This window comes from Perognathus longimembris, chromosome 7, assembly GCF_023159225.1.
Source record: "Perognathus longimembris pacificus isolate PPM17 chromosome 7, ASM2315922v1, whole genome shotgun sequence".
Lineage (NCBI taxonomy): Eukaryota > Metazoa > Chordata > Mammalia > Rodentia > Heteromyidae > Perognathus > Perognathus longimembris.
In genome coordinates, this window is record NC_063167.1 from 49,088,467 (window position 1) to 49,104,025 (window position 15,559).

General features: G+C 36.9%; 2 protein-coding genes across 4 annotated transcripts in view; one reads left to right on the top strand and one right to left on the bottom strand.

The window, feature by feature from the left end:
* Lrrc40 (leucine rich repeat containing 40) overlaps nucleotides 1-14,509 on the bottom strand; it is a 36,553-nt gene extending 22,044 nt beyond the window's left edge. Inside the window, exons 1-9 of one of the 2 annotated variants that reach the window (XM_048351562.1) lie at nucleotides 14,332-14,509; nucleotides 13,404-13,543; nucleotides 11,087-11,160; nucleotides 9,130-9,259; nucleotides 6,573-6,696; nucleotides 5,973-6,115; nucleotides 4,230-4,402; nucleotides 1,981-2,068; nucleotides 1,824-1,869 (exon numbers count right to left, since the gene is read on the bottom strand). In XM_048351562.1, the coding sequence (XP_048207519.1) occupies nucleotides 1,824-1,869; nucleotides 1,981-2,068; nucleotides 4,230-4,402; nucleotides 5,973-6,115; nucleotides 6,573-6,696; nucleotides 9,130-9,259; nucleotides 11,087-11,160; nucleotides 13,404-13,543; nucleotides 14,332-14,470 (1,057 nt within the window). In that variant the 5' untranslated portion in view covers nucleotides 14,471-14,509. Of the gene's footprint in view, nucleotides 1-1,823; nucleotides 1,870-1,980; nucleotides 2,069-4,229; nucleotides 4,403-5,972; nucleotides 6,116-6,572; nucleotides 6,697-9,129; nucleotides 9,260-11,086; nucleotides 11,161-13,403; nucleotides 13,586-14,331 lie in introns of both variants that reach the window. The other variant, XM_048351561.1, reaches the window with a different exon arrangement.
* Nucleotides 14,510-14,605: 96 nt separating this feature from the next.
* The window catches only part of Srsf11 (serine and arginine rich splicing factor 11), a 30,280-nt gene continuing 29,326 nt past the window's right edge, over nucleotides 14,606-15,559 (top strand). Inside the window, exon 1 of one of the 2 annotated variants that reach the window (XM_048351566.1) lies at nucleotides 14,606-14,736. The gene's annotated coding sequence lies outside the window, so the exon portion shown is untranslated. The remainder of the gene's footprint in view (nucleotides 14,737-15,559) is intronic. The other variant, XM_048351565.1, reaches the window with a different exon arrangement.

Here is a 15,559-nt window from a genome sequence, read left to right on the forward strand (position 1 = left end):
ACCATCCCTCGAAATCAAAACAGATACCCTGAAAACATTAAAAGAAGGAGTAGGAGAAACACCTAGGCTCCTTGGCACAGGAACTTCCTTAAAAAAGACCCAGAAATGCTACAAATCAAAGAAAGGATGGACAAACGGGACTGCATCAAACTGCAGAGCTTCTGCAGGGCAAAGGACATAGCTCCCAAGACAAACAGCCCACAGATTGGGAAAAGATCTTTACTGGCCATACAACGGACAAAGGCCTCATTTCTAAAATATATGGAGAACTAAAAAAATTAAATTCCTCCAAAACAAAACCGCAAAGAACCAACAGCCCCCTCAACAAGTGGGCTAAAGACTTAAAAAGAGACTTCTCTGATGAGGAAATGAGATTGGCCAAGAGACATATGAAAAAGTGCTCTACATCACTGTGTCTGCTTTTAAGAATCTTGTAATAATGTTGGGCATTGCATTTAATCCATTACAAAATCCTTATTTTGCCCTTATTTAACTGATGAGCTCTCTTAATTGCCCTCTGCCATGTAAGTAATATTTCCCGGTAGCAGAGATTAAGATATGGAAATTGTGAGGTTAGTATTCTAACTACTATACAAATAACACAGCAAGATGACACAGTAAGGAATTAAACTGTGAAGTAAAGGCAGTTTTGGGAACACATAAGCTTAAGGATTATGATGACACACCTGAGTACCCTTCTTTCTGATGCTCTAACTAAAAACACTACAAACAGAGTAATTTATAAACAACTAAAATGTACTGAAGGCTAGCATCCAAGTTCACGGGGCTTCTTCCAGCATTCTCACATGACAGAAGAGGATGCTCCCTTTAACCTTAAACAGTTTCATAAGGGTGCCAGTTCTATTCGTGAGGCTCCTGTCTTCATGACACCATCCTCTCCTGAAGGCTACAACTCTCAATATGGTTACATTGCAGATAAAGTTTCAACACAAACTTCAAAGAGGATACCAGGGTTCAACTATAATGGTACCCCATGGAGACTTTAGGAACCTAGCAGGACCACACCCTGAGCAGATAAAGTATTACTGCTACATATTTCCTACCCAAAAACTACAGAAGATTGCAGAAACTACAATCTTAACACTTCCAGATTAAGATCGTCTTATAAAGTTCTCTGCTTAAAGTACATTCTTTAAGCTCATGATAAACTGTAAGGCACCTAAGATTGGAATGTCAGATGCTGAATTTTTAAAACTCAAACCTAATCCCTAAAGTTGACATTATAAAAAGATTGTTAAATTCTTAATAATGGGATATCTTTAATTACTTGGATTTATAATAAGATGTACCTATTAGATCCTGACAAAGCTTCAATGAGCACTTACTTTAACTTCAGAAAGGAACAAACCTTCACTTTCAGGATATAACCTATGAGTTCTACTGACTTGTTACTATATTGACAGAAGTACCTGCATTCACAGGTTTGCTAAGTTCTGACAAAAATTAAGAAAAAAAACACATTTTAGTTTATGTTAACTTAGAATGACCATGTTCCAAAAGTAATATTATAAATTTAATCTATTTTAAAATTTTATTAAATTTAATGGTTTACTAAAATGTGGTATATCTCAGTTTTATGTGTGACATTGTAGTAAGAACAAGACCACAAACAAAAAAAAATTATACCAGTATATGTAACAAACCAGTCCAAAACTCAGTTGCTAAATGCATTTAGCTACCCTTTTAACTTGCATCTGTATGGATAATGCACATCCTGGACTAGTACATTTACCCTATACAGTGTTAACATTGCTCTTCTATTCATGGAACTCTTCTAAAAAGAGGAAATAACAGAAAAGTACCTCTGATCTTGCTTCTTAGGTATTTGAGGACTTCTTGAGTTCCTTTCTGAAATGGGAGAGACATAACTACATTTGCCAAGGCATATCTTTAAGTCTATAAATCAACATACATAAATGTGGATTAAAAAATAAAGTGCTGAATTCTAAAAATACTTACATTTAGTATTTCCCTTCGAATAGTTCTCAAAGGATTTCCGTCTAGTGCCAAAAATTTCAAATGAAGGTTTCCCAATGAATAGGGCAGACTACAAATAATTAAATTAATTTCAGGGATAATATTAATATAAGGACAACCAACCAAAATGTTGATTATAAAAACAACATATGACAAACAATATATAAATCTCAAAGAAAATCCAAATAATATAAACCAGAATATTTCCCTGAAGATATAAATCAAGTATGTAAAAAAGAAACCAAATATATATTTAATGGTATCATTTATTATGTTGAAACTACTAGAAATGAATATAAGCTAACAGAACATTTGCTGAACTGTAGCACTAAAAAAGTAAATACTAAAAATAGAAATATTAGCGAATAGACATGGCTCTAGCTGTCTAGCAGCTGCCTAACCTGTACAAAGTCTAAATTTATTTCCCAGTACCACAATAAATAAATAATAAATATTAATAAACTGCTACAAGATAAAAGGAATATACAAAATTATATACTATGTAAGGCTATTTATATGATATTCCATAAAAAGGTAAAAGTATAAAACATGGCACATTAGTGGTTGTTAGGTATTAGGGGTATGGAAAGGGAATTGATTGCAAAAGGCACAAGAAATTTATGATTATGTTTTACCATATGCCATAATATACACTGTGGAAGCAAATTTGCAGTTTTACAATTTATTTATTGAAATATACATAAAAGAGAAAATCTGTACCAGGAGCTGGTAGCTTATGCCTGTAATCATAGCTACTTAGGACACTGAAATCTGAGGATCAAGGTTCAAAGCCAGCTTAGTAAGGACCTCCCATGAGACTTATCTCCAAAAAAGCCAGAAGTGCAGCTATGACTCAAGAGATAGAGTGTTAGCCTTGAACAGAAAGAAACGTCAGGGACAAGCTACCACAAGGTATGGTGGCTCACACCTGCAATCCTAGGTACTCAGAAGGCTGAGATCTGAGGATCACAGTTTGAAACCAGCCTGGGCAAGAAAGTCCATGAAGCAATTGCCTCCAGTAAACTATTCAGAAAAAGCTGGAAGTGGCCTGTGGCAAGTGGTAGAGAGCTAGCCTTGAGCACAAAAAGGCTCAGGGACAGTGCTGTGACTCTGACATCAAGCCTAAGAACTGACCAAAAAAACAAAAAAACAAAAAAAAATCTCAGGGATAGCACCTAGACTCTTAGTTCAAGCCCCAGGACCAGCATGAAAAGAAAAAACAAAATCTTCCCTAATAGATTTCTTCTGTCAAACAGAATTCAGCCTTCCCAGTATCAAAGGTCAAATCCTTAGACATTTAGTGGATGTATAATCCTGAGTAAATCTGAATCTCACAGTATGTTGCAGATAGTATGTATTCCTTACTGAGAAATAGTTTAAGCTAATAAGAGTATTATATAATTTCCCACCCAAACAACAATCTTACTCTATTCAATTTACCTCACTGTCATCAGCTTCTTGTTTTAAATGACATTACAACCAATGTAATCTGTTCAGTCTACCAATAGCTGTTAACTAATAAAGAAAAAAAGGATTCTTCAAGATCTTCTCCCACCTGGAATTTACATTTTAACGCCCTAAATTCTTATAACCTCCCTATTTCTATGTGCACCCTATTTTTAGAATTCCCAAGCTCTGTGCTATTTCTTCTTTCCATGTGGATCACTCACCAAATCCTCATACATGAATCTGAAAATCATAGTCATTGCTTAAATGAGTAGTCACATAGTAGGACTATGGTAGGATATGATCCTGAAAGTAAATGTGGTCTTAAACTTTACACTGTAGACAACTAACTTGCTTCACCTTAATCCCAGTCCTAAAGCCTGCCAGGATTCCTTCTACTAAGTAATGAATCCCTCAAGACTCTAAAGCATTATATATTTCTGTACAGTTTTATATTAATTTAACAAATTCAACAAGTAGTTATCTAGTACCTTATATGTATGAAGCACTGAACTATGAGTTAGAACTAGAGCAATGAACAATATAGATGATAATATTCAGGCTTATTACAGAGTTTATAGTAAGTTACAATAATTTCTAAATTTAGCTGCTTTTATTAGTATACCAAGTTAGCCTGTAAGGACAAAATATTATCTTTGTACTTAATGAATGTGCAATAACAATTTAGTTAATTCCATTTTTTAAAAGGACCTTTTTTATTTTAAAGCAAAAAATTATAACGAAAATACAGGCCTAATGTCTATTCAATTGCTCTTTAAACATACCTGCTAATATCATTGTTGCTTAGGTCAAGCCTTTCCAAAGAATGTAGTAGCATAATTTCATTTGGAACAGATTTTAACTTGTTATCCTTCAGGTCTAGCACAAGGATAGAATTCAGATGCTTAAGATGATCTGCCCCTAACACTTCAATCTGGTTTTCACCTACATGTAATTCCTACAAAACCAAACATCAGTTATGTGTATTTTGGATACTCTTTCTTTTAAATCATAGAAACACACATGGGAAAAAATATAACCTTTTAAATACCATATTGTTTAGATTTTCTATTACATTTAAGCTATTTTCAAAACAAGAAAATGTCAATTTTTCAAGAATTTTTAAATTATTATTAAATCTGGCAGAAATATGAATTTTCAAAACTAAACCAGAAACAATTTAGTAATTATATTTGTAGGATTAATAGAAGTATAACTGTAGGGGCTGGGGATATAGCCTAGTGGCAAGAGTGCCTGCCTCGGTATACCCGAGGCCCTAGGTTCGATTCCCCAGCACCACATATACAGAAAACGGCCAGAAGCGGCGCTGTGGCTCAAGTGGCAGAGTGCTAGCCTTGAGCGGGAAGAAGCCAGGGACAGTGCTCAGGCCCTGAGTCCAAGGCCCAGGACTGGCCAAAAAAAAAAAAAAAAAAAAAGAAGTATAACTGTAAAAAGTACTAATGAAAAATTACTCCCATGAACAAATCAATCAGTTCAAAAATATTTATATTATAATCACTTTATTAGAAAGCATTGTATTTGGTTACTATATACACTGATATTCAATTTGAAAAATCTATAATAAGGTGAAAATTAATCTGAGTAAATGAAAACTTTCCCAATGTATTTTTTTAAATCACTGTCACCATTCTGTTTAAAACTTTGGGTAGGAAAGGATAAAGGAGAGTGACAGAGCAAGTCTGATCAAGATACATTGTTTGCATATATAGACATGTGGAAAGAAATTCCCTATTTAACTGATTAATACTAACAAATTACTCTTTAACACTGGCACATAAAAGTATACAAAGAAAAGCAAATTGTGGCAAGTTTAAAAAACAATATCAATGATATTCTTAAAGCCTAAAGAAAGCAATTAACCTTAAATTAACCTGAATATAATCAGGTAAATTCTGAGAGGTGCAAATTTAAAGATTTAGGTACATATTCCTTACCAGTATTTCAGGGCTTCTGTTATATAGCTTGACTTAACGTGTTAGCCTTATTATAATATTTCTCAGCTATAAAAACTGTTCAGCAGACGAAATAAATTTTAATTTGTGAAATTAGTATTTTCTGTTAAAAACATATTACTATCAAAGCTGAATGCCAGTGGCTAATACCTATAATCCCATTACTCGGGAGGCCGAGATCAGAAGATCGAAGTTCAAAGCAAGCCCAAGCAAGAATATCCTCGATAGTCTTATCCTCCAATTAATTAACAAAAAACTAGAAGTGGAACTGTGGCTGATGTGGTAGAATGCCAGCTTTGAGAGAAAAAGTTAAAGGACAGTGCCCAGGCCCTGAGTTCAAGCCCCAGTACCAACATAAACCACACAAATATTATTAACAGAATAGCACAAATCTCAGTCACACTAAATTTCTGAAAAATAATAACAGGGAAAGAATAGTACATATAACTAACACATATGACTACTGCAAAACAAGATAGCTCCTTTTCAAGAAATACATTCTCATAAATGAGTTTTGAAAAACATACTCATATAACAACAATCAACTAAAGGTACCTTCAATAGTCTACAAGATGGAAATTCAGGTAGAAAACGTAATTTATTCCTCCGCAAATAAAGTAATTCCAATGACTCCATGCCAGCCAATTCAGGAGGTATAGTTTCCAAGAGATTACAATTACAATCCAAGTGCTTTAATCCTGCAATAAATATTTATTAAAAATCCAATATATTTTCAGAGAGAAAAAATATTCTGTTGATTATATGGAACTTCAAAGAATAGGTTAGAAATCCTCATCAGACTTATGAACCTATACTATAGTATACAGCTGTAGTGGCTAAAAATAAACTACCACCGAATGAAATATATGCAAATAAAATTTTTAGAGAAATAGTAGTATTAATATTAAGAGCTGGGGCCTTAGCTTATTGGTAGAGCACTGACCTAAAGTGCCTAGAGTTTTGATATCCCAGTACCTTTTGGGGCTAGTTCTTTAGGTAAATTGTACAAAATAATTGTTTGGAGAAAATATGTATGCATTGTTTGCATTTATCACCATAAAAACACTATACTTCTCAGTAACTATTAAAATTATTAGCCTAAGATCAAGTTGCATCAAATTCAAACTTACAATTTTTAAAATACAGAAAACTTACTTTTCATTCTACTTATTTCTGCTGGCAAACTCTTCAACTGGTTACTGGAAAGATTGAGTCGCATTAGACTGGATAGAGAAGAAAAACTAGCAGGAATGCTTATAAGACGATTGTTCGAAAGATCCTTTGAAAAGCGAAGATTGAATAATAAAATGAATTCATGGAAAAGTCAATAAGTATCTTTAAAAAAGGATTTCAGAATTGAGAAAATTAAAACAAGAATTCTTCTAAAAAGTACATACAATACTCTTCATTCACTGATTATCTCTCAAATAATCAAATGGATACTCCTCAACATCTATAGTCACACAATGTACTCATCGATGTAGTAGGCAGGAATTAGAACAAATTTCTACTTCCAAAATACCATACAAGAAGATTTTCATTAAAACTAATTTATACTACATAGTACATGTCATCGTTGGGATACATAAATTCATTTGTTCATCTAAATATAATGAGTTCTTATGATAATTAAGTAACTATTGGTAATTCATAACATAAAGTGAAAAAGATCATCAAAACAGGAATTTCTGAAAAAAACAAAATGAAACTACAAGGGTAGTTTAATTTTAATTTTAAGACATTTTAACTTGGGGTAAAATATTTTTCTTGGTTCTGCTGACCTCAACATGTTCAGTTTTTTTTTTTTCTTTTTGCCAGTCCTGGGGCTTGAACTCAGGGCCTCAGCACTGTCCCTGAGCTTCTTTTGCTCAAGGCAAGCACTCTACCACTTGAGCCACAATGCCATTTCTGGCTTTTTCTGTTTATGTGGTACTGAGGAATAGAACCCAGGGCTTCATGCATGGTAAGCAAGCATTCTACCACTAAGCCACATTCCCAGCCAACATGTTCACTTTGACCACAACCAGATGACTATTCTGTATGTTTACTAATTCAAGCTTGTTAACTAATCTCCATATTGTATTTTTTTTAATTTTGACTTTCTGCTTAAAAAAAAATGTAATGAGAAGCTGGGAACTGGTGGCTCACACTTATAATTCTAGCTGGTCAGGAGGCTGAGATCTGAGGACCATGGTACAAAGCCAGTCTGAGCTCAAGGCCCAGGGCCAAAAATGAGAAAGAGAGAGAAAGAGAGAGAGAGAGAGAGAGAGAGAGAGAGAGAGAGAGAGAGAGAACTTTGCACGAAACAACCTTTAAAAGACAAGACTTTCAGTTGCTGGTGGCTCCTAGCTACTCAGGTATCTGAAATCTGAAGATCACAGACTGAAGCCAGCCTGGGCAGGAAAGCTCATGAGACTTTTATCCCCACTTAACTACCAAAAACAAAATCCAGAAATGGAGCTGTGGCTCCAGCCAGCCCTGAGCAAAAACACTCAGGGCCAGCACCCAAACTTGAGTTCAAGCCCCAGGATGGGCAACAAGAAAATGTATTTTTAATTTTTAAAAAGACAATGGTATAACTCAAGTATTACACTACCTAACACTCAGCTATCAATGAAGTGTCAATGTCATAGACAGAGCCAATGTCAACAATGAATTAGAATAAATGACATACAGGATGTTTCCTGCAGATTTAGTCTAATGTCAAGCAACTATATTCTACAGCTGAATATAGTAAGCTAAAACGGTAAAAATACTAGATAACCTCATCATTTAAAAAACGTTAAAAGTTTTATATGCCTAGCTACTTGAAAGGCAAAGATTTGGGTATCGCAGTACAAAACCAGATTAGAAATAAGAATCCATGATAGTCAATCCCAATCAATGACTGGGTACAGTAGTGTGTACTAGTCATCCCAACTTTAGGAGAAGCACATTGGCTAAAGCAGTGTTGTGCATCTGGCATCGAGCATTAAAGGGAAGCACCAATAGGAAGATTACATCCAGGACAGATAGGGCATAAAGTGAGACCTATTCAAAGAGGGACTGGAGGCATGACTCAAGTGATAGAGGGCCTGCCTAACAAGCTCAAGGCCCTACTCTCACAAAAAGGAAAAAAAAACAAAACAAAACAATAAGGGCTTTTTTACATGCTAAGTTAGTATAATCAACAGTAACATTGGACAAGCTATTAAGAATCTGGACATTGAATTTCAAAAGTTATGGACTTCCATCATTTTGTCTGTGCTCTTGACTATCATGATGGGAACTGCTCTGCTCTGCCAAGGATTCATCATCATAATGGATTGAAACCTCTGAAACTGAAAATTTCATGACTTCAGAGCTCTTTATTTACTGAAATAAAAAGTCTTGGCCATTTGTTATTTCTTAAAATCTCTCATGAAGATAGTAGGTATAGTACAAACAACATAAATTAAAGGTAACATAGGGGAAGCTATGGTTTCCTATGAGGTGTTCTCCAGAAGTTTACTGAGCTTATCCTCTACAGTATGTCAGAGGACAACTTAAGAAAGTTTCATTTTTCCTGCAAGGACTTAATCTTTTTTAAAGATGAAGCAGACTACTTACTTGGGAAACAGATTATTTGTACAATGGAGGGTTAGTAACAGTTATAGATTCACAAATCACTGCTTTTCTATGTATTAGACTCAGAAGCTACAAATCATACAAAAACTGAAAAATTACAACTTACTAAATCCTCTAAATTGGAAAGTTGCTCAAATTCCTCTGGTATTTCAGTTAATGCATTATGCTGGAGATACAAGGCCTTCAAGTTTCTTAGGTGTGTCATCTCTTCAGGGAGCATTTCTAGTTTGTTATGGCTATAGGTTGACAAAAATAAGTGCTGGATGATTTGGTAGACAAGACAAGAAATACTTAACAAAGGAAATCTTTTACTTTTTTATGTGTGCCTGTTCTAAGGCTTGAAATCAGGACATCGGCTTTTTCACCCAAGGCTAGTGCTCCACCACCACTCGAGTCATGGTTCCAATTCAGGCTTTCTGGTAGACTGGAGTTAAGAGACCCACTGACTTTCTGGCACAGGTCAGCTTTGATTCTCAGCTCTCAGCTTCCTGAGTTGCCATGATTATAAGAGTGAACCAACACCCATTTCACAAAGGCATTTGTCCTTGCCAACTCCATGAACTCATAATAGAAACTGAGTGCTTATTAATTTAAGAACTTATCAAAACTCACACCTAATGCCAGGTGCTGGTGGCTCAGACCTATTATTCTATTTCTCAGAAGGCTGAGATCTGAGGATCACAGTACAAAGCCACCCTGGGCAAGAAAGTCCATGAGACTCTTATCTGCAAAAACTGGAAGTGGCACTGTGGCTCAAAGTGATAGAGCGCTAGTCTTGAGCTGAAGAGCTTAGGAACAGAGGCCACGCCCAGAGTTCAAGCCCCCCTACCAACAAAAAAAAACAACAAAAAAAGTCATAAACATACTTATTTTATAAAACTTTTCCAAATGACTCATGTAAATGAAAGAATTTCTAAATAAAAGTATCTTATTTCTTCTCCTAAATGAAATTTCCCTTAATTTCTTCTTTTCTAACCCAGATATAGCATATTCCAAAATTCTGGATACATTTTAGGGAGCAGATAGTTAGCTAGAGCCTTAGCCACTTAGTCTCCAAAGTACCTATTAATGGCACTATCAAAAATATGTTCATAGGATCCCTGAGTTTTTGGAAAAGTTAAAAACTGGTAATATTTCAAATCATAACTAATGGCAGGGTACAGCTCAGAGGCACAGTGCTCTTCTACAGTGCAAAAGGCCAAGTCATATTGAGCATCACAAATGCAAGAAATAAAATTCTTCAACATTAATGAAAGAATTAGTATTTACTCCTTATAGGTTAGCAGCTAGATTTTTTTTAAATTATCAAGGTAACTTAAAACTTGGCATATCATAAGAACCACAATAAATTATCACATTACATAGACAATAATTTTTTTAATCATTGGGCCTTAATGTCATTTAAAAAAACCTTTAAGGCAAACACAAAGATAATCTGCTGTGCATTTTAGACAATATACTACCTGTAGTCAGATATTTAGAAAGCTGACATAATAAACAATATCACTGAATACCTTTGTTCAACTATTTAATAAGAAAATATTGAAAACATAAAAATACATACCATTTGAGCCCAGCAATTTGGAGCCAGTCTGGACAACATAGTAAGACATTATATCTTTTCATTAAAAAAAAATTGAGGTAGAGGAGGTTAGCAGTGGTAGCTCACATTTGTAATCACAGATACTCAGGAAATATGAGATTGGTAGTATAGCAAGCCAGGGCCAGCACCAGGCAAAAAACTGATACTGTTATCTGAAAAGTTGCTAAAGCAAGAAGGACTAGAATATGGCTCAAGTAGTGGCAAGTGGGGGCCCTTAAGTTTCAAACCCCAGTAATTAATTCTCCTTTAACTACTTTCTGTAACAACACAAAAGTATTTGCATTCATTTTGAGCTGGGGACTAAAACAAGAGCCTTAAAAATACTAAGCAAGTACTATTACCTATAAACTAGCATTTCAACCCAGTGACATTTTCTAATGTAAGGAAAAAATATTTTAAGAATATTATGTCTATACAATTATAATTGCAATATTAGAAAAAAAAATAAGCCAAACTTTACCTGACATTAAGCTTCTGAAGATTTTGTAGCTCTCTTATAGCAGGAGGAAGGGATGTCAGTTGATTGTCATGTATCTACAATTATTAAAAAACCAAAGATATGTTTAGCAATATTTGAGCTTTGCTATTATACAAAATTATGTACCTATGATTGTAATCCCTTGTCCTTCTAACTCAATGGCAATGACAAAGCTATTGATAATTTGTTCTATGTGTAGAAAAGGAGAAATAGTTTGAAACTGACCAAACTGTTCATAAGAAGAGCTTAGCAATTTAAAATATAATTAAAAACAAAATACATAAAAAGCAGTCAGGCACTGGTGTATCACACCTGCAATCCTAGCTACTCAGGAGGCTGAGATGTGAGGATCGCAGTTCAAAGCCAGCCCAGGCAGAAAAGGCCCTGAGATGCTTACCTCCCAGAAAACTGGAAGTGGAGCTGTGGCTCAAAATGAGATAGTGCTAGCCTTGAACAGAAAACTTTCAGGGAGAGCACCCCAGCTCCAGGACCAGCAACAACAAAAAAGTAGCTCATCTCCTTGAGTAGAGTTTCAATTTCTAGTAGGAGGTGAAAGGATCATAAACAATATCCCTCTGATGATATTATTTATGTAATATATGTAAAAATTACATAATTACAGAACTATATTATTGTTTTGGTTTGGTTTTAGGGTTTTGTGAGGGCTTAGGTGGTATAATTGAGGATTTTTGTTCAAGGCTAGTGGTCTACCACTTGAACCACAACTCTACTTCAAGTTGTTTGCTGGTTGGTGATCAAGAGTCTCACACTTTCCTGCGTAAGCTGGCTTCGAACCTCAATCCTCAGATCTCAACCTCCTGAGTAGCTAAGATTACAGTCAGGAGCCACTGGTGCCTGGCTAGAATCATACTGTTTTTAAGGTTAGAAAAACAAAAACTCCAGAGGAATCCTGTACATCCATGTTACAGACAAAGACAATTAAAACGTATCTAGAAATTTCACTATTTCCACACAACACTTTCACACATGAACTGGAGAATTTTTGATATTGCTAAATGAAACGTAACAGAAACAAATGGATTCTGAAATAAATGATTCATACCTCACATTACTACATGACATGGCATCTACACCTAAAAATGGATTCCCTTAATTAGAACACAAAGATTTAAAGTTTAAAGGTCGAAGTAAATAAAGTTAAAAGCAAGTAGAAAAAAATAAATTAAAGGTATGTTATAAAAACAACAATAAGGGGCTGGGGATATGGCCTAGTGGTAAGAGAGCTTGCCTCGTATACATGAGGCCCTGGGTTCGATTCCCCAGCACCACATATACAGAAAATGGCCAGAAGTGGCGCTGTGGCTCAAGTGGCAGAGTGCTAGCCTTGAGCAAAAAGGAAGCCAGGGACAGTGCTCAGGCCCTGAGTCCAAGGCCGAGGGCTGGCCAAAAATAAAAATAAAAAAAACAACAATAAATACACTAACTAATACACTAACTAATAATAAAAACACTAACTTGGGGCTGGGAACATGGCTTAGTGGTAAAGTGCTTACCTACCATGCATGAAGCCTTGGGTTCCATTCCTCACTACCAAATAAACAGAAAAAGCCAGAAGTGATGCTAAGGCTCAAGTAGTAGAGTGCTAGCCTTGAGCAAAAGAAGCCCAGGGACAGTGCTGAGGCCCTGAGTTCAAGCCCCAGGACTGGCAAAAAAAAAAACAGACAAATGACAACAAAAAAGAACAACTATCTTAAATAACTAATGTAACTGCTTTAATAAAGAGAAAAAATAAAAAAAAAGCAGCCACTTGTTAACAAGGATTCTGACTGGGAACCACTGGCTCCAGCCTGTAATCCTAGCTACTCAGAAGGCTGAGATCTGAGGATGGCCAACCTGGGCAGCAAAGTCCATGAGATTCTTCTCTCCAATTAACCAAAAAGCCAAAAGTGGATCTCTGGCTCATGTGATAAGGGGCTAGCTTTGGACAAAAAAAAAACTCAGGGACAGTTTCCAGGCCCTAAGTTCAACCCCAGGACCAGCATAAAAAATAAACATAAAAAACAAGGATTCTGTTTATATCCATTAACTAAAATTTAAAAATAACTGTCAAAAGTAGACAATTGTTTCAATTCTTGTTGATATGGAAATCAAACCAAGGCACAGAGATGTAACTTTCCCCAAATCATTATTCTACTCCTTACACAATACTTTGTTAGTTGACCTTGCTTTCTACCAACTCAGTATGAAAGGTGTTTTTTGTTTGTTTGTTTGCTCTCCAAAGTCTAGGTTTAGCTTTGAATTTTCTTCAACAAAGAACCCATAACTATAAACAACTTACATCAAGAACAGTCAGTGCAGGCAAAAGCCGGAGGTCATCTGTAAGTGACTGGAGTTTATTGTTTGATATGATTAACTTGGTCAAATCCGTTTGTTCCCACCATCTTTCAGTAGCACCAAATGAGAGGTTCTGATTCGCTTCTGCAGGGATATCCACATTTATTCTCCAAACACACTGAGGCACTATTTCCAACATGACCATAAAAAGAAAAAAGATGAAAAACTTAAATAGATACTAATCCAGTTACTCAAACAGCAAGTAACTGCAACTGTGGATGGATGCTTATTTTTTAAGTAAAGCAAAACAATTTTAAAATCCTATTCTAATTTTCTTGAAAACGGAAGTTTCATAGTATCACCAAATTATTATTTTTTGAGATGTAGTTATGGACAGCTGTATGGGAAAAGAAACTTAAATTAGCATGTGAAAATATTGATACCATTATGTGGCTAAAGCGACTCAAGAGCTTGATTTTTTACTGTATGTAATTATGATTGAATTTTAAATATGGCTTAGGGTTTTCATACAGCATGGCTCTTCACAGTAAAAAAAAATACGTTCTTTATGTTTTTGGCACTTTCTTTTCCAATTGACAACAGAAATGAGGTGTGACAAATGGGCCTATAAATCATTTTTCTACGTTGGTAAGGGGCACTGCGAGTATGAAAACGAGCCAAAGAAAAATTATGTGCCACCATACTAGTTAAAACCGCACGTTATATCACTTATCCTACAGTATGTGGGAGCTTCCAGAACGTGCCCTGTTTAAATTTTGCCTGCAGTCTCAGCAGGTCTCCCTTCGAGGAGGAACTGGAGTGGACCCGAGCGCGGATCCTGGCCAGGAAGACCCACGGGTAAAAAAGGGCCAGAGCCAGGCCAGAGAAGAAGCGGCTCGAGACAACGGTTTCCAGAGACGTCTGGGCCTTACCTTCACTGAGATTCCGACCAGACAAGTTTAACTGTCCGCTCTGTCTTGCCGCCTTCAACAGTCCCTGAGGAACTGAGACACCGCAATCCTTCTCAGCTCTCCGGAGATCGCGCCCGGCCACTCGGTGCAGGCGCGACATGTTCAAACCCTCGATGTCAAAGCGGCAGCCCCGCCAATGACGTGTCTATGCGGCGCCGCGAGCTCGCCCGCCCCACCCCCTGTGTCCCCCCTCCCCGCCCCTGCCGCGAGCGCGCGCTCCCGGCGCCGAGCTGCTGGCTTCGCGCGGGGCCTTCGCTTTCCGCGTCGCACGTCGATGTCGTCACGGCCAGTTCCCGGGGGCTGGAGGACACAGGAGCCCGTCCCGTTGCCGGTGCCGGCCTAGTGTCCTGGAATTACTTTGCTCAAGTAAGTGCGTTTAACGGGCTTCAGAGGGCCGTTCGGGTTGATTATTGGATCTGTTACGGTGCCTCTGGGTCTTCTCTGTGCTGGCCTGCTGGCGAGGGTTTAAGGAGAGGTGAACCCGCTCTTCCCTTCACCTAGTGGGAACGTGGGCCTTCACCAAAACTTGAGACCTGGGCGCGGCCTGCTTCGTCTCTGGACTCCAGCCCGGGTTTGCTGCTCGGGTGGCGGTCACAGACCTCCCAGCCCCCAGAGCAGTACCGATTGAATGGCCTTTGGCCCTGTACTGAGTCTCCTAGAATTCGTACATCGTTTCCGTTGTAGTATTGAGTTCGTAGCAGTCCGATACTGGAGGCCGTGTGAACCAGAACGATTGCATGGGAGAAGGAAAGGGGAGAAAGCTTACATTTTCAAAAAAAATGTTCTGCCCACCGGACAGTGGACGGTGTAAGAGGAGAGGCAAGTGTGTACGAGTCTGTAGTGAAGCGCCTACACCCTGGACTTTGGAGCCTCTGGAAATGCAACCCCATCAGTTAACTAAACTTGAGGCACTTTGTTTGGCTCGAGCGCTTTTGAAGCTCGTTCTTTTCTCTTTAGCTTAGGGGTAAGCGTTCCTACTTTATAAGATTTGCCAAATAATTTACTGAAGTGGAGAAAAATTAAATCTTGTGCTCTTTGTGAGGGAAAGGACTCAAGTTCAGAAAAGATTAAAGATTTCATACAATGTGTCTATTTCTTGACTGATACAGTTTCCATTTGAAATGTATAACTTACTGATTCATCCAAGGAGAATTATTAAGAACTCATCCTGAGCTGAGAAAGTAGCTCA